The following is a 25000-nucleotide window of genomic DNA, read 5'->3' on the forward strand; positions in this document are numbered from 1 at the left end:
TAACAGCTTGTACTTTATGTGGTAACAAGTAATCGGAAACCAGGGCGTGGTTTGTTCACATGCACACCAACACAAACAAAAGCACGCACACAACGCAGCTCATGGCATTTCCCAGAACTTTGCAATGACAACTAGTACAACAGAGGTTGGATGATCATCATAAGGGTGTAGATCCACTTGCCCGTTACAAAACACATTCTGTTTAAAAACATTTGTTACTTTCTGGGAAAACGGGAGGGTAAAGACAGTTCTACTATACGTGTCGTTTTAATAACAGAAAGAAGAAAAAACATTGAAAATTTAATGCAAAACATTTAAAAGTTGTTTCAATATACAGAGGAGTCAGAGACTTTATTGTAAATCAATGATTCGGAATCTTGCGGAAAGAAGCAAACAGAAAGTTCTAAAAAATATCTGAGGAAAAAAGGCAAATGAAGAAAATCTTTAAGATAATCTTAATTATATTTCTGGGGCATTATATTGCTATGTACAGGACCTTTCAATGGTTTGGGGTCACTACATTTTAAAAAAAATGCTTTTATTTATCAAGGATCAATCAAATAATACTGACAATAAAGGTATCATGATTATCACAAAAATATGAAGCAGCACAAGTGTTTTCAACATTGGTAATAAGAAATGTTTTATGAGCACTAAACCAGCAAAGAATGATTTCTGAAGGATCACGTGACCCCGAAGACTGGACTGATGATGCTGAAAATTCAGCTTTGCATCACAGGAATAAATTACATTTTAAAACATGTTAAAATAGAAAACATTTTTAACACAATTGTAAACTGCAATAATATTTCATAAAATTGCTGTTTTACAGTATTATCTATTTAAAAAATGCAGCCGTGGTGGGCATAATAGACACCTTTCCAAAAATAAATTTTAATAAAAAATTCATACCAAGCCCAAACATTTTTTTTTTATTGCACAAAACAGACAAATCATACTTATTTGGCAACAAGGCAAGGCCTTCATTAAGCTGCATTAATGGAAATCGATAATTAGCTACCCTTCTTCCCCTTGCTCTGCAGGTTTGAGGGCAGAGGGACTGGTTGAAGGCACCACAGAAGTGATCAGTCACTCACAGGGGCTGGTGGCACGGCTGGAGGGCCTTCTGGTGCTGGGAAATAACAGTGACATTTCCCTACGTGTGGAAACAGTGGATGCGGATGAGGTCAAGGTTATCCAAGCCCACACGCTAGTGCTTTCACTGCAGAGCCGAGTGTTTGAGGAGATTCTGAGAAACCGCAATAGTAGCACGCTAGTTCTGCGAGAAACAGCAGAATGCACTGCCAGTGTTCGAGAAATTCATCAGGTGAGAATCACTGAATTTAGAAAACAGTTTATTTATTCATTTTTAATATTAATTGTATTATTTTTAGATTATTTTGTTATTTTTTATGTAATTTTTATATGTTATATATGTAATATAAATAAAATATTTTTATTTAAAATGATATTTTAAAGGGGAACAAAAAAGGAGTCTTTACCTTAAAAAAATCTGAATAAAATAAAATATTTAGGTCTAAACTAGAATTGCAACGCATCATAAACATTTACTACAACACCACAATAAAAAAAAAAAAGCCTGCAGTGCTGTTAGCCTAGAACATGTTGGGACATGACCAATTATGAGAACATTCCCATCCCACACACGTCCAAGACTCTCTCTAACGGCCAACGCTGGAACTGCAACTTTCCTGCTCAGCAACTCGGACCCAAAAGGAAATAACGTCCATGAAACAAAACAGCAATATTTAAAAATGAACTCTCTGCGCCAATGTAAGGCAGCTATATAATGAGAAGGGAAGAATAGGGTGCCATTACAATAGTGATGTGTAGCTAGCGTGAGAAGATGTTTTGTTACAAGAGCACATGCCGCCTACTCATTTATTTTGAATGAGCTGAAGTTTTTTGTTTGGGGTTTTATTTCCTTTATAGCGATCCAAAGGATAAGACGACAAAGATGCAATCAGAATATTTAAAAAGGGAAAACAAGGCAAACAAGGCAGTGGCAGCATTTAACTACAACGGTAAACATCACGATGCATTCTTATAAAAATATATTATATTTGCATATTATTTTATCAGATAATAATACAAGTTGGCTCACAGGGACATTGGATGCCATATCTGAGACAGCCTGTTAAATAGGCCTACATATCAAGGGTAGCAGGGAATTTTGAGCTGCTGAAATATGAATGGAATTAGACAGACCCAACAGGATCAAATCAGACTAACAGGAAGACAAACTGCATAGAAATAAGTGTAGAGATAAGCGTATGTAATTAAATTATTATTTTTGAATAATCATGCATATTTTTTTTCCTGTTATGTAGAACGTGCCATATTTTTACACATCCAGTATTCTTTTCTCAGTTAGGAATAAAACAATTTTAAAAACACAGCCAAAACGCTCACCACAATGTTGCCAGCTAACTTTAAAAAGTTCATTTAATAAATATAAATGTGTAAAATATTTTGTTGTGAATATCTCATTTTGTTTTCCATGAAGAAAAGGACATTTTAAAAATCCAGCCAGATCAATACAGCCAAATGTTCACCACTTTTGTCAGGTAACCTCATACAAATAGTTAATTTAATATTAAATGTTATTTGGTGATCCAAGAAGGAATGGAAATGAAAGTTTAGTAAATGATGATAAATAATTCTTACAATTATAGCCAAAAACAAATAATACATTCAAAAAGTTCACCACAATGTTTTTATCCAACTTCATAAAAAAATAAATAATAATAATAATAAAAAGTTAATTCATATAAATAATTATTAATTATTTTAAATACATTTTATTAATTAATAATTTCTTGAATATTCTGCAATGAATATCTCCTTTTGTGTACCATGAAGAAAAGGAAATAAAGGTTTTGACAAATTTCTTTAAAACTACTGCCAAAATATTCTCCTCAATGGTGTCAGCTAATTTTATAAAAACAGTTATTTATTAAATATGAAATAAAATTGAGGTTTAAAAAAGTATTACATATATGAAAGTAGTTTACTACTACTAAATTAATATACAATAATTAACATTTAAATTATAATAATAATAGAATAAAATACAATTAAAAATCACAGTTATGCACTGACATTTTGTTAAGATACACTGAATGAAGCTTGATGAACTCGTTGTCTTCTGTTTCGCAGATATCTGTATTGTGGTGAACTCACACTGCAGTTAGACCAAGCCACACCACTGCACAGACTAGCTACCAAGTACAGCATCTCCAACCTCCAGCAAGGACTAACCCAGTACATGAGCCAGAACCTGGCCAGCGATTCTCTGGGGGGTCATGTGGTGGGCTGGTACCAGTATGCCTTTTCGGTTGGTGACACGGTGCTGAAAGACAGCTGCCTTCAGTTTTTATCGTGGAATCTGTCATCGGTGCTGCAGAGTGCAGAATGGCCTTCGGTTAGTGTTGAATTGTTAACGACCCTCCTGCAGCGCTCTGATTTAGTGTTGAAGAACGAGCTGGAATTGTTTGAGGCACTTGAAATCTGGCTCACCCGGAATGACCCAGACACCCTGACAGCAGAGAACGCCCTTCGACTTGTGCGCTACGCCATGATCCCTCCACGCGAACTGTTTCGCTTGCAGCGACAGTCGGCGATCATGACGCGCTACCACGAGTCGGTGCGTGATCTTCTTTACATGTCGTACCAGTTCCATTCAGCTTCACCGCTTCAGCTGGCCAAGTTCTTCGATGTGAATTGCAGCCTCTTCGTGCCCCGCAACTATCTCTCATCCATGTGGGGATCTCATTGGGTCATAAGCAACCCAGCACGGGATGACCGCAGCACTAGTTTCCAGACCCAGTTGGGTCCGAGCGGTTTTGACTCCAGTAAGCGGGTGACTTGGAACGCCCTGTTCTCGCCCCGCTGGCTCCCTCTCATCATGCGGCCCATGTACACTGAGCAAGGTGCCATGCAGCCACCGCGGCCCGATGGGAGGAAGCGGCATTGCTCGGCCTCGTGTCATCATCACGCCTGCTACTTCCAGTGCAGATTTTGCAGGTGTCAGCTTCCAAAAGACTGTGCTCATCTTGACGAAGCAGAAGAACAAGCTTGTGGTGCGACATATCTTCAGTTTCCACCAAAGCACAGAGGAGGTGGGGGATTTCCTGCTTGGTGAGGACCTGCAATATCGCACGTCTGAGTACCTGGTGGACGGATCGCTGTACTGTCACATCATTGTAAAGCCTATCTACCAGACTCTTATAGCAACCAAGAAATAATGGAACAACAAGTACACTGAAGTAGAATATATTTAGATTTAGAAGGTCTAAAGTTTTATTGGTGCATGGAAGAAAATGTTTAGGTCTAATGTGATTAACACTAATAAAGTGTGTCTCCACTGTCCTTACTCTGTAAAAAAGTTTTGAAAAATTAAATGCAATAATCCTCATGTACAAAATTGAAGGGATAGTTGACACAGAAATTAAAATTCTGTCATCTTTTACTTTATTTTTTTCTATGGAACACAAAAGGAGATGTTTGGAGGAATGTTAACGCTGCTCTCTTTAATATAGCGAAAATGGGTGGAGAACCGGATCTGTCAAGTTCTGTAAAGCACAAAAAACACTACTAATACTTCTTAAAAGTATCCATATGAGGCATGCGTGACAAGCTTTCTAAATAATAATATTCTGTGAAGAACAGACTGAAATTTAAGTTGAAAATTTTGCCTTGTGGTCAAGAACAGCTTCGAAAATCTGCTATGAATATCTCCTTTCGTGTTCCATGAAGGAAAGGAAATAAAAAGTTGTGTAAATTATGACACAATAAAAATTTTTGTGCATTGTTGCTTTAATATAAAACTGTGATATACACATGTCCCAGATATAACAACTCATATCAATGTTTTTTTATGTATTTTTTTACTTGATTAGGCAGAACCCCTTTCCTTTTTAGGGAAACTAATTTATGTGTAATCACCACAACATTCTTTCTCCACACTGGACTCGGTGGACAAATAAAGAGAAAGTGCACAGAATTGTTGAATTTAGCATATTATTGCATAAAGTATATTGCAAAAAAGAAACACAGGTTGCCACAATAAAAACATTATTATTATTATTATTAACATTTGAAGTTTTAATATACTATATTTAAAGTGTTTCAAGGTGCTTTTGTAAATTTCAAGAGAAATATCACATCTTTCAAACCTGTAATGTCTTGAAACATCAGACAGTTGTGCTGGTTATTTAATTATTTAGACCATTAATTGATGTTATAATTCTTAGATAGGCCTAGGTATTTTTTTCTGTAATATTCTAACTGTGTCAATACTATTCTCTTAGATCTGTTTCTTGGCATGCTGGGATCATGTATGGTATTTACTCCCCTGTGCAGACCACACAATAAAAAGTATGATGCTTACAGAAAGTTTGATTCTATCATTGATTATGGGGGTAAAGGAAAGTAGACCAGACTTCAGACACATGGCCATGATGGTCTTCTTTAGGATATTTTTATATGAAATAACTATAATAAATATAGCCTAAAAAGTAAAAAAAAAAAAAAAAAAAAAAAAAAAAAAATAATAATATATATATATATATATATATATATATATATATATATATATATATATATATATATATATATATATATATATATATATATATATATATATATATATATATTTTAAATTAAGGTATCAAGTTCAATTTCAAACTTTTATGGCATATTTCAACAACTGAACACATGTTAATAGTGTTGATACAGCTAAACAGAAACAGGAACAAGAACTGATGATACATTTTCTAATGATTTCCAAAAATAAAACATTTCCATCATCAAATATTCAGATTCAAAATGACTCCAAATTAACGAAATGATAAAGTACACTTCCTCAAGTACTTCACCCCCTGCTTATCTGTCTGAAATACACAAGCTTATCTGTCTCTGAAAGAGTCATATTAGCGCACCAGGCATCAGCACTGCTCCTCCTTTTCCCCCGGCGCACAGCAATTACGTGTAAACTACGAGTCCCATGATCCCCGGCGTCGTCAGGCAGGAAGAACGTGTGTTAGCAGGGGCTCACACTGATCCAAGTTAGGAGCTTTCAGCTGCTGGCCTTGGCCCATCATGTAAGTGCCTGCCGAGGTTTCTTTGCAGAGCGGTTGCAGAAATCTCTCCGTTTTCGTCGCGTGCAATTGAAAGGCCAGCCTTTGCACGGAGAACAAGTTACCCGACGCCCAAAGGCTCCGAGTGCATGAAGATCGCGGCTTGTATTTTGCACCTTTGTTGCAAGCAAGCCCGCTTGAAGCCTCACAGCGAGGGATAGATGGAAGGAGGGAGCGACAAGGAAAGCAAAGTCTTTTGTGCTTCCCCTTCCCCCAACCCAAAAGAGGAGATGTCGGTGTCAAAAGGAGGTAGGTACTTTTTTTTTTTTTTACTCAACCGATCCGTGCAAAACCTCGGAAATGCAGCTAGCGTTGCATGGCTTGCAAAGTGCACGGCTGCAGCTTCATCGTGGCCAGTGCATTAAAAGTTTGATGGCTCGCGAGGGTCAGTTGCAATGCCTGTTTTAATGATCTGCCCTTTTGCAGAGTTTCTGGTAAGCCGATGCTCTCCTTAGACACTCGCACAGGCGCTATTTGCATTCTTGTTGTGCCACGATTATTAAAAGAAACGCCTTTCTTTCCGCGTTGAGGAACTGCCTAGCCAGCAATGCAAAAGTGATTGTGCAATGGCAAAGCTGTCCGCACCCGACTTATTCACGCGCACGAGGTGATTTTCTCTCGAACAATGTTCGATTGTTACGTCATGACGGCCTCGGCTTCGTTATGCACATTAAGATTAGTTCGTACAACGTCTGACGTTGATGCATGCGAGGTGTATTAGATAACATTAAACTTTGGCCGACGGGTGACTGTGCAAGTGCAATGGGGAAACAAGGACCTTACAGCCTGCTTGCATGCCATGTTGAGCATGCAACAATTTTTATTAGATGCGCGTAATGGAAAATAATTCGGACGCTCTGTCATGCTTTGTTCCAGCAATAATGCATAGGTAAATAAGGGGCTAAATATAGGTTTGTTGCTGCAAACAGTTTAGGGAACAGGCTTCAAATGGGCAAAACAAGACCACATTCACAAATATCCACAAACCCTCAAGCTGAAAGCTGCAGAAAAATACTGTTACGTATTCCAAAATTGCTTGATTAATTGTGCATATTCTAAAATTGGCTTTTACTGGCATTTGTTCACCTGTTCATGCACCGTCATTATACTCATTGTATGCAAATTTGTTGCATGCATTTTCATCTTTTCCACTTACAATGTACCACTGCATGAAGCTTTGCGTGCTTCAGACCCTGCCCTTAAATTGACCCCTCCAAGTTATGTGACTGAGGATGTGACACAAGTTAAATTATTGGCCGATGGACATATTTTTAGTTACGCAATTGTGATCATACGGTCAAAAAATGCCATGCAAAAGATTATTTGACCATCTTTTAGTGTCTTTAGGTTATAGCGCTATATTGAAAGTGCTTATTTCAAAACAAGCTCCTTACTTAACTGGGACATGTCTAAAAATTATTAATTTGCCTTGCACAGACAGATTAGTAGAATTAATGCATGTATATCAAAAACCTGCAGTATATAGCGCTCTTTAGGACTGGTGCATGTTTCAAACTTTTCTACCATTTTAAATTTTGGAATGCATGCTCTGAAAAAAAGTATAATAATAATAATAATTCTGACAAAAACACAGGGTTCCCAGCACTGCATGCTTAGGCCCCTTAATTACACTCCATGGAGCCTTTGCAACATATCTAATGTCCCTGCTCTTTCATGGAAGTACTGCATAGAGCCGTGTGTGAGGTTTCTCACACCTTGGGATGAATTGACGTATATGCACATGCCCAAATTAAAACTATGGGCAGCAGCTGTTATACTGGGTCCCGTCCTATCAAGAGGCAGATTGCAGCGCAGGAGTATTTACATTTTGAGAACAGAACACTCATGCATCATATATTAGTAGGCGTGGTTGAAGAATGTGTGATTCTGACGCCCTTAAATGAGGTGATTTTGCATCGTTGAAAGAGCAGTAATTGTGTTGTGTAACAGTGACACACCTGAGGAACATTTGAGAACTAAATCCTTATGAACCAAGCCTCCGTCATGCAAACAAACGCAGCTTTACCTTTACACGAGGAGCAGGTAGTGGATTGTGAAGGGCAATGTTTAAGTTTTGTTTTTCAATGTTTAAGACTGCTTAATAGTGCAACTAGTTTAAACTAAAATATAAATGTATTGTATGGTTACTCCTTAAAGGGATAGTTTACCCAGTGTTCTATTACTCATGTACTTCCAAACTTGTGTGCATTTCTTTCTTGTGTGGGGAAAAAAAGAAAGATGAAAAGTTGTTTTGGACTTTTGGACCATTTTCACTTTTTAAATATTGCTTTATCTTTGCATATTTCTCTCCTGATTCAGATGAGACTACTTTTTCACTGGATAAAATACTAATATTTTCGCTGAAGTTATTAATTATGGATTTATTACAAACACACAACTTTTCGCTTAACAAGATGTTAATTGATCGCCTTAAGTTTTGTTATAGACTGTGATTAAAAAAAATAAACATTATCTGCTATTCAGACTCTCATTCTGACGGCACCCATTCACTGCAGTGGATAATTTTGTGAGCAAAAGTGATGCAACACTACTTTTTACCAAATCTCTTCCAGTGAAACAGACTCTTCTACATCTTGGTTGACCTAAGGGAGAGTAAAACTTTCATTTTTGCATGAACTATTCCTTTAAGAATTTATGCTTAATTTTCTTCCATGCACATGCATGCTTATTTTTTTAATTATGCATACTTGCACACTAAAACTGTGATCTGAAGTGTCAAATGCCTTAAAGCTGCATAATTCAGAATGAAAACTGAAAGTCAGATTATAAAACTGATTGGAAACAGTTGCTTTTAAGTGGAAGCACATAGACTGTTTTAAATTTGGCAACTATTTTCCTGGTTGGAAGCTGCTTACATCAGTGGGGGTCTATATTTTGCTTGTTTGCCCCTGGTTCATTGAGTTTGCACTGGCCCCAGTGGCAAATACAGAGAATTGATGTCCCCGCCATGCAACCATGCAGCATGCTGCCGCCATGAACAATTGTTACGTTTGTCATGCTAATAGACCACAGAGATACTAAATCCCCTATTTGCGACAGCTCAATTGTTGGTGACCGTCCAGCCTTGCTGTGTTGTTTTGATGCAATAGCATGAGGATTGTTTTAATCATTGTGCAGCTGATCCCCCTTAGACCTGCACTTTTCATCTGTGTGCATGGAGAGCACAACCATGCCATTCCATCTCTCCAGCTTGCTTTTGCATGAATTTATGCATGCTGCAATTCAGGCATGGAATCTCCTTTATATACTTGCAAGCAAATCACACTCTGCATGTTGGCAAGCTTGCATCCCAGTCTCTATATCAACGAAAGCAATACATTGCATGCATTTTTGTAAGCAGCTAAGCTGTTTTTAATGGGGTAATGTCAGGCCTGGGAGTGCCCTCCTGCTGAATCGCTTGGGAGTGACCATATGATGACTCTATTGGCTCTTTGGGAGGCCCTGTCTAGAGGCCCCTTTCTGTCTGTCTTTGTTTTTGATTTTTCTCTCTCTCTTTTGTTCTCTCTCCCTCTCTCTCTCTCTCTCTCTCTCTCCTGTGGGCTGTGAGCTATGCTGGGTCACAGGAACTGCATTCTGACATTGATCCATCTTATTGCAGACTTCTGAATAATTGACCACTTTCAGGGTTTTCTCTTGAAGGCCGTCAGGGTGTCTCTTACCATAGCATTACTAACAGTATTGCTTTCCAAGAATGGGCTGCCTTTAGCTTATTGGAATAAGGGTGTGAAATACATGTCTAGAAAAGGTGGAGGTTACCTCCTTGGATGCCTCATGTTGGGGTGAAAAGCAGTTGGTTTTTTAAAATCGGTACAAAACTTTTTACCCAAATGATGCATTTCTTGATGAAAAATTTATCTCAAGTAAATAGTTTTTTTTTAACAAAGGTTCTTTTGAATTGTTGAAACTTAAGACATTTATAATATTACAAAAGATTTCAAATAAATGCTTTTTATTCATTAAAGAATCTTCAAATTGTATCACTTTCCACAATATATATATGTATAGTTTCAATATAATATTGTATAATAGTGTTTTTTGAGCAGCAGATAAACATAATTATTCGTGAAGGATCATGTGACATTGAAGACTGGAACAAATACTGCTGAAAATTCAGCTTTGCCATCACAGGAATAAATGATATTTTGTAAAGTATATTAAACTAGAAAACAGCTTCACAATATTACTATTTTTACTGTATGATCAAATCATAAATTTTAATAAAATCGTGTAATTTGTAATGGTAGAATTAGTCGTGCAGACAAAATAAGTTATTTGATGTTCTTAATTCAGTTTATGATTTCTAATCTATATGTTCTAGAGAATGTGTGCAGAAATTTCCTGCATTATGAATTAGGGCTGCAACTAACGATTATTTTGATAATCGATTAATCTGTCGATTATTTTTACGATTAATCGATTAATCGGTTTATGTACTTATATTTTTGTTTTTTCCATTTTTTCCCCAAGTAAATTATTAATAAAGGGTCTTTATCATTCAGCATAGATTTTTAAGAGATTTTAACCATTTTGCATTGTCATATCCTCATCAAAAATATACCTGGAGTTGTTTTATGTTAGTAATCCTTTGTCGAACTCTTCTGCAATCAAAACACTGACCCATACTCTAGCAAAATTCACAAGGAGATTTCAAATATTGTTTTCACCATGGTAGTCCTTAGAGCTCCTAAAGTAGTTTAACATCCTGAACAAAGCTTAAGGAATCTTTGAGAACATATGTTCACAAAGTATAAGGATAAAACAGAATAAAATTGCAGTGCATTGTATTTTATTATTTACTGGGAAAAAGCTTTATAGCTTATGCTGTGAAATTGTAAACAATCCTTCGAAAAAAAAAGTGCCAATGGCATGAAACCTGAATGGAACTCACAATTTAAAGTAAAATCCATCAGAAGGTTGTCCAGAAAAAAAAAAAATTGGGACACACACAAAAAACCTGCTGTGTGAAAAAGAGCAGTGAATACTTAGAAAAGAAGTGCATTTTAAATATACTCAAACATTTACCTCTCTCATTCAGTCATAATTAGGCTGCAAGTCTGAATTATGAACTGGTAAACGACAAACTGATCACATAACATGTTTGTAAAGCTTTAAATGTTAACTGTTAAAAAGCAATGTTATCAGCTTTTATGACTAAACATTTGCAAACAACCTTGTACTGGAGAATCTGCACAAATAAAATTCTTAGGGGCCGTTCACATATCGCACCTAAAAACGCGTGGAAAACGCTAGTCGCGCCGCTTTCTCCTTCTTTCCAAAGCGCTCGGGCAGAAGCGCCCCTGAGGCGTCTGCCTTTGCTAAGCAACCATGACGTGCTCTCTCCATGACGTGCCCTCTCCATGAAGACCCGGAAATTTCAGCAAATGATAAATGGATGGACCGCGTGCGTGTCGCGACCGCGTCGCTTCCATTATGAGAGTGCATACTGCGCGCCTACATTGGAAATAACGAACATGAGCACGCAAAAGACACGATATGTGAACGGCCCCTTAAACAGTTCAGTAGTGCAGAGTTTACAGGTTACTCTTCATTTTGAAGGCTCAAAGTAAAGTACTCCCACTTCCCGCTGAATGCTGCAGAGACGCTGTTCGGGAAGCACGTGACATAAAACGAGGCCAGCTATTGGCTATTCGCTACTTCACCTGCTGTACTGGCTGAGTAAAACCTCCGGTGGCTCATTACTGCCACACTTTGGTCACCGCAGATTTGAAATATGCACGAAATGAGCCGCTTATGGCAAATAAAATTTATTTAGCGACGAATCGATTACTAAATTAGTTGACAACTATTTTAATAATCGATTTTAATCGATTAAATCGATTCGTTGTTTCAGCTCTATTATGAATGATTAAATTGTGTGAGAAACCCACAATGCAGCATCGAAATGAAGTTCTAGGTGATTATGCTACTGAAGAGTATCCTTACTTAAAAAAGGTTTTGTATTTACAGCACCCAAGGGAGGCCCCTTCTCTGCAGGGGGCAGTAAACTGCTTTCTGTTGTCATCCAATGAAGCCAATATGTGTTCAATATTAAAGCAGCCTTTACTTGGCCCCACACGCCAAAGCAGGAAATAATATCTTTCTACAAATGACAAGACAAATCCATTCTGCACTGCAACATTCTTTTTATTATGCAGGTCTCTGTTCAAATTGACTCTTATGAAATTTCTAGTTTTGTTTAAGCCTTACAGATTTTGTAACATTCAATATGCTTCTTTGTAAGCTTGTGCATTGAATTTAAAATGGTGACGTATTTAAAAATGGCAAGATGAATGCCTTCCATAGTAGTTGCACTGTTTTCCAATGCCCTCATTTACTGTTAACACTTGGATTTGGTTTTTAAAATGGCATGTGTCACAACCAATTATGCTAAGTGCTAAATAAAAGATTTTGCATCACATACAAACCACTTAGTGGGACTGCGGCAGTGTTTCGTGGAAGATGTCAGTGCAGAGAGTGTCAACAGGTTGAGGACTCCACCCTCTGGTCCCACTTTGCCTTGCTCTAATTCTGCCGGATCATGCATCAGGGAATTGGGATGCCTCCTGGTATCCTCTCATGCTTTGAAGAGAATATCATCATGGCTCATTTCATTCTAGAGTTTGACTGTCAGAATATGCATGCACCGTTATTAGATTGCAATTTGAAGTAGATTTATGTGACACTCACATCACCAAATGCAGCTGTCCCCTAGTACCATCTGAATCCGTCTAATGTGATATATGCATGAAAAAATCGTAAGATTGAATTTAAAGGTATTTATGTGCCACTAAATGTACTTGCAAAAAAATAACAGTTTTCAAACATCTTGGTTAATTGAAGCAACATTGCCCTTTTGGGTTGGCCTCCTATCCAGTGGCGTAGCCAGGGGAGGGGCCATGGGGGCACTGGCCCCTCCTGAAAACTGATTGGCCCCCAGCGTGCCCCCACCCTTCTACTTGTCTGTCACTCACAAATTCAAATCATAATCTTTCAGCCTAGTAAATAAATCATGATTGCTTCGCGATGCTTCTCAATGAGGACCAAGAATAGCGAGCTGCTGTTTTCCAATGAAAAAAAAGCACACGGTAAGTTGATATATTTTATATAGCTTATTTTTTTGATCAGCGAGTTGTTGCAGTGCAACAAGTGTTTGGTACTAACGTTAACGTATTTCGGTGTTAGACAGACCAGGTTCGATGACGATGTTATCTCCTAGAGCAGACCAAATGCTAATCATTATATTTACTATGCTGCTCTGATGCTGAATGTAAAAGGGGTTTACTGCGTGACGATTTACTTATTTTTTGGCCGAACGCGCCAATATAGGCAACAACGCAATTTAAAGCAATGGTTTAAAAAAAGTATAATTGCAATTCTAATAAAGTCATTATTGAATCATGCAGTCGATTGGCGACTTTTTTCACTTAAGTGAGGTGACGAAACAAATTGTATGATGTTTATCTAATGCTCCACACTCGAGACTTTTTTTTTTTACAGTCTATGGGTGAGACACATGCAAAAACATCGTTTTTTTTACTGGTCAATTTTGAGATTTGGGGCTGTTTGTCTTCAATAACATGTCTTCTTTCAGACTTGTGGTGAAAAAAAAAAGTCCAAAATATAGGTCTTTATTTTACTACACCTAGTCTTTTTGCGTCTGTAGATTTCTCATAAATTCAGTTGGCGTTCTAAATCACCATGGTGCTCCGCGATTGCTGTCTGCACCCTGGAAAGCTCTCTCTCCCGTACAATGTTCTCAGTTCCAAATATGTTTTCACAGAAGTTATTGACAAAACGTAATTTGATGACACCCAGAAACATTCTCAAATAAAAAAAATCATACATAAATATTTAATGCATGATTAAATAGCAAAATAAATAACTAATACTAAAATAACACTGGACTAATTAAGCTATTCTAAACTGTTTCTATAGGATTCACATATTTTACATGTTAAACTAAAGCTACCTTTTTGAACGAGTAACTATCTAACAAAGTATTGAGTATGATATTTTAAAATCAATATGCTCAAGATTAATTAGCCTTGACATAAGTAAATTTTGTTTATTCATCAATGCAAATTTACTGCAACTGCTGCTATGCAAATTGAATAGGATGTGGATAATAAACAAAAACAATTTATTATATTAAATTTATATTAGTTATATTAATTCATTAATTGTGTATTTATTTTTATGAATTATTAATGTTATTCTGCATTTATATAAATAAGGCTATTATATATATTATATAAGGCTATTATAAATAAATTATATTATTATTATTTGTGAGTTGTACAGTATTCATACATTGGATTCTTTTATTTATTACAGTTTTTCTTTAGCTTTTGTAAAGTGAAAAGTTAATACAAACTGCTCTAAATCAAAACAATCAAATACAATGACTAATTGCTATTAAGATATAATAGGGTATCACTGTTTATTACTCATTTTAAAGGTTACTGAACTCCTGAAATGATTTGGATATACAGTTCAAACAACACAAGATTGGCCCCTCTGTATTAATCGTGGCCCCTCTTGTGCCCCCCAGTTGAAAAAATCCTAGAATCGCCCCTGCTCCTATCCCAAGCTGGATCCATCTAAAATGGTGGCATGCAATATATGTGCATGCAAATGATTAGATTGCACTTGAAGGTAAATTTATGTGCCACTAATATCACCAAATGCGCTTGCAGAAACTGTTGTTTTCAAACAGGTTGGTTTATTGAGCTAGTGTTGCCGTTTTGGACTGGTATTCTGTCACAAACTGTATCTGTCTGGTTGATGCATATGCACATTTTCAGTGAGACAAGTGTGCAGTAGTGTACAAATGTAATGGTGGCATGGTTTCTGGTAGAACAAACTGTTTTTGTAAATTGTTTTAGAATTAACAGTTTAATTTTTATAACCTCTACAGTTACAGTAATATATCAGTATGAAGTTATACACTGTGGAAAACATCTCTCAACAAGCAGTCTGTTAGAGCTCACATGGCAAACCACAGAAAGCTGTATGATCTCCCTTAAAGCGTTTAGTATGAAGTGATCCCAATTTAGCTTGTGCACTTTCTGCTCCAGCTCCCTCTGTGGTCCCTGCCATTCAAATGCACGTTTTACATAAAAGTGAATTTTTGGAAAAACTCAGAGGTTTTCAGTACTGCAGCACGCATCCAAAAAAGTTAAACCATTTTTTGGTTGATGATAATTTTCTTTTATTTTCAGATTAGTTGTTTCTGTTATATGCATTAGTTTTCCTTTTTTCTTTTTCTTTTTTTATACTTTAAAGGCTGCTTTTAAGAAGAATCGCTTTATCTGTCCCCCAATTGTAAGTCGCTTTGGATAAAAGCATCTGAAAAATTACTAAATTTAATGTAAATGTTTATATACACAATACTAATTGTTTTTGAAGAGGTCTCTTAAGGTCATTAAGGCTCATTTTATTTTATTTTAATAGCCTACATTTTAAATTAGGCTAATTAATTAGTAATTAATTATTTTGATGGCAAATCAGAATTTTCAGCAGCCATTAGTCCAGTCTTCAGTGTCACAATATTTCAGAAATCATTCTAATATATATTTTTTTGGAAACCATGAACAATTTTTCATAAAAAAAAAACATTTCTGTGAAAAATCTTATATTTAGGAATGGTAATTGAATGCGTTAATAAGATTAGTTCATTATGGAGAAAAATAACACGTTAAAATTAGGGATGGGCGTTTTCCGCAAATATCACATTCGAATATGAGCTCACAAAAAACGAAATTTTTTTTGTGGCAGACTAACAAAGTCTAATATCATAAGCCCCCCATCCTGTCACCCAAGACCGCAGACACCCCCGCAGTTCTTATTCATTCATTATTTTTTGCTTGCATACATATTCAAATATGCCGTGGAGAATCACAGAAAGTTACCGAATTAGGTTTTATTGTGAATTTTTTATTTTTTTTGTAAAAATTTTTTATGGCAAGTAAAAATATAGCGAAATTCGAATTTCATTTTAATTTATCTAATAATTAGAGCAGAACGAATATTCGAATGTTCGACTATCCGTGCACACCCCTAGTTAAAATGATTAATGCATTTAATGCACTTGCCCCGCCCCGGACCCATGTGGATCATCAGCTAATTCATACAGTCGATTGATGACTAATATAAGGTAGGGCAATAACTTACTGTGGGATGGAGCCTAGAAAATGTCCCTAAAATTCAGGATATGGGGCAAAACACCCGTTTGTGTCTCTTATTTACGTCACATAGTTAAAAAATATCACACGAGAAGTAGGCTAAGTGCAATATCACACTACTGCAAATGTGATACATTACTCATCTTATACAACAGTTCATTAAGAAGTTAATATTGTGTTATTTTAGACTGTGCATCCTCTACAGTGAGAAGCAGTGACGGCATTGGGTCTAAAGCAGTGTCTCCAGCTGCTGTAACCCAAAGGGTCAGCCATCTTTGGAAGTATAGTGTATCTTACAAACTGCCACTGCGTTCAGAGGGGCCAAACAGCCGGCAGCCCAAGACAAGTTATTTTCATCTCTCTCTCTCTCTTTCTAATTCACCGGCCCTCCTCCGGGTCCCTGAAATTCCATTGAAAAACTCTTGGGATTGTTGGAATTCTGTGTGTGAGTGAGATAGTGAAAGACTAGAATTGGCTGACTTGGGTTTTGTGATACGGTCCTGGGCAGACGACCACAGAGCAAGCAAGCTACAGCTAGGGGGTCTCAGGGGTCAGTAAAGTTCACGTTACTCCATAGCCCAAAACACAACGGCAATTGTGCCTGATTCGCATTGCAAACGGTCACCTGAGGCCAGGCGCTAAAGGACCTGCCAGACGTTAGCAATGACTGTGCTGTGCCAAACCCTCTGTGTTGAGAATGAAGCAATGAATTAGGCGTTTGATTAATTCAAACATGATATGAAGGTTTTGTGAGTGTGTCTGACATACCTGGACACCGTGTGCTTTTCATTACGTTAGAAGACCGAGTTCAGCAAAAAAAGAGAATGGGTCTGTGTGCTTGCTTAATGTTGAGTCAACATTAGTCTTACTCAAATTATACAAAAATATAACTCTTGCAAATCTGGGTGAATGAAAATTGTGTTATGAGATTGACTTAATTTACTTTCTGTAGTTGAAAATATCTTTGTTTCCTGCCAATACTGCATGCTTATATAATCTATTTGATCTTTTTTGCCTCTTTTTACGGTCTTGTTCTCCCTATGCAAGCACTTTCACATGTGCTGATATCGTATGCTTTCAGTCCTAAGTGTGTACGTATGTCTATTAATATAATTAGTTTTCTTTAATAAAGCTCTTCATTGACTGAAATTGAAATTAACCTGAAATGAGTATAAACTTCAAAAGCAATTACGTTATTTGATGTCTTTTGTTATATAAATCGTTTGTAATGTATGAATCAAAATTGGCATTAAAGACATTTACAATATTTATTGAAATTGTGAACATAGGCATAAACTTGACTTGATAAATTTGGACCTGTTTAATATTTGAAAAAAATTAATAAAAATTTGAGTACTGTAAAATTTTAAATTTTTTCTAAATTGGTTCAATGAATCCAACTTTTGTTTTTGCATTTTTACTGCACAATAAGCAATTAATTAAATTAATGTTCAGTAGCATTGTTGCAATTTGCACACTCAATTTAATAATGCAATCAAAATCAATTATATTGTGACTAGTCAATGTGTTGCCCAGTCCTAGTTTGAACATGGTGTTTTAGTCGTGCACTTTGTACAGTGGTTCTGTTGAATAAGAAACCTTATTTATCTCGGTTATGCAAGCAATAATTGCCAACTACTTCAAGAGCAGAATTTATTTACAAAGAGTTTGTTTATGTGACCAAAATAAATGCAATATGTGTTCATCTGCATGCATGTTTAGTTCTTCTAGATGCGGCTGGTAATTCTCATGGACTGAAGAGCTTCTCCAGTCTGTAGAACACGCAGGAACATGTTCCAGCAGATAGAGCCGCCTCTGCATCTCTCTTTACATTTTGTCTGTACATTGACACATTTAAATTGCTGTAGGCTGTGGATTCGTTATACTGTTTACCATTTTAGTCTGCTCAACTTTGTCACATCGCCAACGTTCGCTCATGCTGCCTCATTAATTGCCAACTCTTGATAAAAACAAACGGCTTCCGGACACTTTATGGCTGTAATTGCAGTAGTCAATACCAACACCGGGAACTTTGCACAGGCAGCATTGTGACATGGAAGGGCACTTGTTATATTTGGAGTGCCTGAAGTGGCTGTTTTTAACACTTATGTAACCATTTTCACAAAGTTAGCAAAGTCACACAGAGGTCCAGTAACTGAGATCAGCCTTTTCCCTACATCAGGTTTCGGCCTGTAGTATGTCCGCATGTGTGATTTTAAGGATTAGGGCTTTAAACATGGAACATTGCTTGAGCTGGTTGCTAGGGAGTGATTTCCAGTTGGGGCATAGTTATTTTGGCAGTCATGATTGGTGATGTATTTTCTCCAGGAGGCATGCAACCATTTTGTGGTTTTGTACCCTCACTTTGAAAGGGATTGGAGTTTTTTTTTGAGTGTCAGCTTTCTGTTTCTATTGTTGTGCATGCAAAGCCAGGTGGGAGAGGTTCAGAACTACTTTTTTGCCGGTAACAATAGTGTAACGGAGATAAAACAGGACTGTGGGTAAAGGTTGACGATGCACAACCCCCTTCTCATGCTGCACTGGCAAATAGCTGCTCGTATTTTAGAACTGTACAATATGGGAAGTGTCTCTGCATTTGTTTCCTGTCTGTGGGCTCATGGTGTGGTCAGGACTTTTTTAAAGCCACACCTTTTGCAGAGTTTCTTTCTCTGGTAGTGATCTGTGCAGCTGTTGAATATTGGTTAAATGATGTGGATGTATTTATTTTGTGTGTGTTTGCTGCTAATATACTTCCTCTTACATCAGATTAATGAGACCAACTATTATTAGACCATGATTATCCAGAAAACCTGAAAAACACTGTTGCTCTGTTGTGCTGTCAGCTTTGCTCTGTTTGTTTGAGCAGCCCTACACGAGTTTGGGGCGGGACTATCTGTTTGGCTGACCAATGACAGATGGGGAAGTGTTCTGGAAACTTTTTTTTTTCATGTTCCATATAATTATTTATTAATTTATTCAAATTTGCATTTATTCATTTTATTAAGTTGCCATATGAGATTAGAAGTGCTATTTCCATTTCTGGTTTTAAATCTAGGCTGAAGACTTTTTTTCACTAACCTTCACTGCCTATTAATTTGCTTTCAACCTATTATTTTTTTACTTTTTATGTATTTGTATTATCAAAAGTGTGTGTGTATAATTTTGTTCACATTTTTTAGTACATGGGTATGGGATTATTTTCCCACCAAATGTATTGCAGTCACAGATCGAAAAATAATGCGCATTAATAAAATATTTAAAAACGCATGTAAAATAATAATGCACAAAACCGAAAAACAAATGCAATTTTTTAAAATAACAAAGTGATTGCTTTTAGAAATTGCTTTTAACTTTCTACTGTGGCCTTATCTTTCTGTCAAAACATTATTCTCTTTGCTTGAGCAGCCAGACACAGAAAATTTACCTTAACCTTTTATTTATTTTTTATTTAATTTTATTTAATATACAAAATTTGATTCAATTTAAATATTATTTGGTAACTTTTTTTATTTTATTTTTATTCAAAAAATATTTTAACAATTTTTTGGTGGTAGTAGCACGTTCTATAAATTCTATAACAAGGTTATCAATAGTGTTGTCACGGTACCAAAATTTCAGTGTTCGGTACCGATACCAGTGAAAATCCACGGTTCTCGGTACCAATTTCGGTAACAAAGCAAAACATGAAGAAAAAAAAAATAATTTTTGCTAATAATAAACAAAAAACTTTTTATCACAAAAAATAAAACCAATGCCATTCTTTATACTTATTTAAAATTGTGTTTAAAGTTTTTCTACAAGTAATATAATTATGAAAAACAGTAAACCAGTTTCACCCAAATGTAATTTGTCTTAAAGTAATTTTCTGGTAAATAAAGTGGATTTACTATTAAAATTAAAACATGGAAGAAATATTGTTTGATTTATTTGTTTAAAATTTTATTAATTTTTTTCAACTGTAGTAGCAGTATCACATACATTCTACTAAATAATAGTAACATTTCTAGCACAATGTCTTTACCCGCATGTCTCTGGCATTCATTCATTCACAGAGGTGCGCAGAACATGCAGGATTCATATTTCAGCCAACTTTTGTTGCTTAACATTTACAGATACTGGTCCATATGGATATTTGATTTGATTAATTCATGCTAACTTGGACAAATTCTGTGACTTTCCATATTAAAATGTAAGTTTCATTTTCATGACTGGATTTTGAGATTCTGTCCGTGTTTTCTGCTTGGCGGAAATCATAGCATTGTATGCATAAAGAACGGGGTTGAGCGGGTACTCTGTACCACCAGTACTTAAAGAAACCTAGTACAGTCACATTTGCATTTTTTTTTTTTTTTAGTAGTGACTTGGTACTGAATTACCGGGTCTTTTGACAACAGTCGTCACATCACCATTTTATTAAATGTAAAAAAAAAAAAAAAAAAAAACGTGCAATTATTATTTTTTTTGCAAAGCTACATCTAATAGATAATATAAATATTCCAAAATTTACACTAATGGCATATATACATTGACTGTCTTTATTGATTAATTTTAAAGTAAAATACATTTAATTTAATTAAACATCTTTTAAGATTTTAAATATGTTTAATGATTAATGAAGTTTAAAACTTTCAGACTGTGCTCAGACACATGCATGAGCATATGCCTATGAGTCCGACAGCATTTAGGTACCAGATTGAGAGCTGCTGATGCCTCACAGAGACTGATATTCTTTGAGCTTCTTTTTTGAGCATTTACTATTACAGAAGTACTGCATCTGACCTCCTTATCCATGCACAATTGTTATGTATTGAAATATCTCATACAGAGCACTTTACCTATTGTTTGCTGTTAGCAGACTGGATTGAGTCAGTCAGGTGGGTGTGGGTATGTGGATTGCCCCATTAAGGTGTCACTCACGATGATGGGTCACGCCTGTGGCAGCAGCGCCTCCGTTCTGCTTCAGATGGAGAGAACGTACCTGGACCTGCCATCTCGCCACCCTCGTTCACACATGCACTCTCTCTCCTCGCACTCTCTTGCTCTTTCGCATTTACTCAGCCAGGATCTGGAGCCGCTTGCGCTGTCTGACCGTAAGTGCTCATCCGATAGGGAATCTTGCAATTCAATGGGGAGTAGAAATAAAGGAAAAGGGCTCTGTATCCCTCAGGATGGTTTCCGAATGCCTCTTTTGTTTAGACAGGCCATTTGAGTGTTTTTCTCACATAAAGCTCTTGTTGCAAGACTTTTTTTTTTTTCTCTCTTAAAAGGATCTTTTAAAAGGACTTGGGCATAATAATGATGATGATTTTTCTTCTTCCGTCAGCAACTAAAAAGAAGCCACCACTCAAGCTTCCAAAAGAGGTGTTTGAGAAACCCCAACCTGCTCCAACGTAAGGTTTTATGCAGTTTTGAGTGCACTGATTAAGTTATATTAGATAATTATGCTTTTCTTGATGATATTAATTAATGGTGCTAAAACGAAGTGTTTCTGTCTGAGTGTGTAAGCAGAACAGATTTAATAATTAAGGCTGGCTTTAGTTAGTAAGTCATTTACTGTGTCAGACAAGGACACTCAATGGGATTTCTTTGTTGCGCAGACCCCCGAGAGACCTGGACTCAAAAGCCTGTGTTACCATTGGAGATAAGGTACGTTTCATCATCCTTTCTTTAATTAAGAAGGAGCATCTTGTTTATTTTCATCGTATACTTTTCCACTTCGTTTGTTTCCTGTATTCTATTATGTCGTTTTTCACTTTTCATTTATGCTTTTTTTAATTGTTAATAATAAATCTGCATCAATCTGTTCATGGCAATAAAAAAATCTAGCCTCTATGGGGAATATATCTTGCTGCAAGGTTTCACTTCACCTGATTTTCTTCCTCATCTGTATTAAAAAAGCAATATTAGAGGAACTGTCCTTGGGTCACCTGTATGCAAAGCGTCGTTTTAATTTGCATTCCCGTGCTAAGGTGACAGACGTCATGTTTTACATTGGTTTTATGGTGATGTAACTCCTGTGCCGGTCTTCTTACGAAAGCTTGGCTCGGTGAGAGACCGGCGGGTTGTAAAGAATGGCCCAGTGCACATTACAGCCCTTTTGAATACAACTGATTGTAGGCAGCCTGGAATGTGCTTTACTGCCTCTCAGGCTGTAAAAATATTTATTTTAAACTCATCAAATAAGTGGAATTTTCCATTGGCAAAGATTAAGGCTTTTGTCTTGCAACCAAACCCGAAGAGTAAGTAACTTACTAGCTTTTTTATTAAGTCAGATAGGAATATACAAGCTTTTGTGAAGAATTTCTGAGGAGCTGGGTTATTGTTGCGTCAAGGTTTAAGGGTTTGTTGTGATTGCTAGTGATAATGAGCTGAAACGGGGATTGGAAAATGTCATCAGGGATAGCGTGCTTCCATTCATTCCACATTGGAAACAATCAGCTTAAGCTCATTTGTGCCATTTATTTTTCAATTTTTAGATGTCTTTCAGACTGTGTTTGGAATGCAGGCTTCATTTTTTTCCCCATGTTTGTCCATCCTTTTTTATCTGCCATTGGGTGTATGCCTCAATTTCACCATCCATAAACCTTATATGATACCTTTAAAGCATTTTTGTTCTGTTGTGAACAGAACTTTGTGGTGAAGGCCGATGATTTGGAGCAGATTGGAGAGTTGGGGCGAGGGGCGTATGGAGTGGTGGACAAGATGAGACACGTCCCGAGTGGTGTAATAATGGCAGTTAAGGTGAGTTCATCCAGGCCTATGATTTCCAGACTCGTGTGGGGAATATTGCTGTAGTCATATTTCTCAATTCAACAGAAATGGGCAAGATTTAGTTGTCATACTTATAGCATTTCCTAGTATTTCTTTAAAAATTATATTTGCTTTGCACATCAATATTTAAAATGCTATTCAGTGTAATAATAAACCAGTGAACCTAAATCGACTTAAAAAAAACTGTAGTAACAAGGTCGGTAAATTAAATTTGGTTGCATTAATTGCTGAAATAAAGCAATTGTCTGCAAAGTAATATGGTTCTGGTGCTGTACTACTATGTACAATGTGTGCTAGTGTGTGTTTATTAGCATCTTTCAATTACCTTCGAACCGGCTTTGTATGGCTTAAGGCCAATTCACACCAAGCACGATAAAGATAACGATAAAGATATAGTTCTAAAAATCGTTCTCAATATTAAAGAATGGCACAGTCCACACTACAGCTATAACGATAAAGGCATAGAGAAACGGTATCGTTGGAATCATTTTCAGAACGATTTTTTTCCAGCTGATGAATGATACAATCAGAATCCATCCTGCTATAACGAGCTCGAGGATTTAAAGCGGCAGACGCACGTGCGCTCAGAATAAACAGACGATGTCGTTCACTGGTGTGGATGCTAATATCGTTATCTTTATAGTTATCGTTCTTGGTGTGAACGGGCCTTTATCCATTTCATCGTAACCATCAGGTTTTAAAAACGTTAACTATAGTATGTATTTGGCACTTTTTGAACACTGTGTTTATCAGCATCCAGCACTGAAACTATCATAATATTATTGTTTGATTCCCTGACCCTTTTTATCCTACAGCGAATCCGGGCCACAGTAAACACACAGGAGCAGAAACGGCTGCTAATGGATCTGGACATCTCCATGAGAACAGTCGACTGCTTTTATACTGTTACCTTCTATGGAGCCCTGTTCAGAGAGGTACAAGCACATGTACAGTAAATGCACTCAGCAGTCATCTTATTTGTCGCTCTTTTAATACCAGAGTACAGAGTGGTAATTGTACAGACTAAAGGCTGAGCAAGCCCAGTTATCCGAATCGGTGTCCTTACAATGTCTCAACTCCACTATTGTACTTTGATCTGAGAGAAAAGTTCCACAGGAAGTCCTACAATGGGAATGTGTTTAGTCATTTCCTGCTGTCTCAATTTTATGTCAGGTGGTTGTTATGTCTGAAACCCTAGCTCTAACCTGATTGGCCCATCGTGTTTTCAGGGTGATGTTTGGATCTGCATGGAGCTGATGGACACCTCTCTGGATAAATTTTATAAACAGGTGCATGAGAAGGGTATGACCATCCCAGAGGACATCCTGGGAAAGATCACCGTTTCTGTAAGCACCACCTGATTTTTCTGTCTTTTATACAGATTTTAAGCTTCATGTGTTTATTTTTAATTGCATGCCCACTTCCTGAGCGTTCACGATCATTTTAACGCTGTGTAACTCAGAGCTCCTGCAGATCTGTAATGAGCCTGATGTTTTATATTTTTGTTGCAGATCGTGAAAGCATTGGAGCATCTCCACAGCAACCTGTCAGTGATACACAGAGGTGAGCTGTGGCTCAAATACAGGGTTGTATATTTGCTTTTTAATGATGCCAGCAACTGATTTTCTGTCTTTTTTTCAGATGTGAAACCCTCTAACGTCCTGATAAACATGCAGGGTCAGGTGAAAATGTGTGATTTTGGCATCAGCGGGTACCTCGTGGATTCAGTGGCGAAGACAATGGACGCCGGCTGCAAGCCATACATGGCGGTAAGCAAGAAGAAAGAAGAGTTGTATATTTCATTTTCTTATGCTGGAATTTGTTTTTTCCACGTAGATCTTCATAGTCGTTTAACAACAGTAT

The 25000-nt window shown here is 36.7% G+C and overlaps 1 protein-coding gene and 1 pseudogene across 2 annotated transcripts in view; both read left to right on the forward strand.

The window, feature by feature from the left end:
- Positions 1 to 4588, forward strand: part of LOC113112164 (BTB/POZ domain-containing protein 17-like) — a 4975-nt pseudogene extending 387 nt beyond the window's left edge.
- Positions 4589 to 5839: 1251 nt separating this feature from the next.
- Positions 5840 to 25000, forward strand: part of LOC113111626 (dual specificity mitogen-activated protein kinase kinase 6-like) — a 23988-nt gene continuing 4827 nt past the window's right edge. The window contains exons 1-8 of one of the 2 annotated variants that reach the window (XM_026276566.1): positions 5840 to 6410; positions 21690 to 21756; positions 21964 to 22012; positions 22994 to 23107; positions 23953 to 24072; positions 24367 to 24483; positions 24649 to 24700; positions 24779 to 24906. In XM_026276566.1, the coding sequence (XP_026132351.1) occupies positions 6323 to 6410; positions 21690 to 21756; positions 21964 to 22012; positions 22994 to 23107; positions 23953 to 24072; positions 24367 to 24483; positions 24649 to 24700; positions 24779 to 24906 (735 nt within the window). In that variant the 5' untranslated portion in view covers positions 5840 to 6322. Of the gene's footprint in view, positions 6411 to 21269; positions 21523 to 21689; positions 21757 to 21963; positions 22013 to 22993; positions 23108 to 23952; positions 24073 to 24366; positions 24484 to 24648; positions 24701 to 24778; positions 24907 to 25000 lie in introns of those variants that run through there. The other variant, XM_026276567.1, reaches the window with a different exon arrangement.

Source organism: Carassius auratus, chromosome 12 (assembly GCF_003368295.1).
Source record: "Carassius auratus strain Wakin chromosome 12, ASM336829v1, whole genome shotgun sequence".
In the NCBI taxonomy this organism is placed as follows: domain Eukaryota; kingdom Metazoa; phylum Chordata; class Actinopteri; order Cypriniformes; family Cyprinidae; genus Carassius; species Carassius auratus.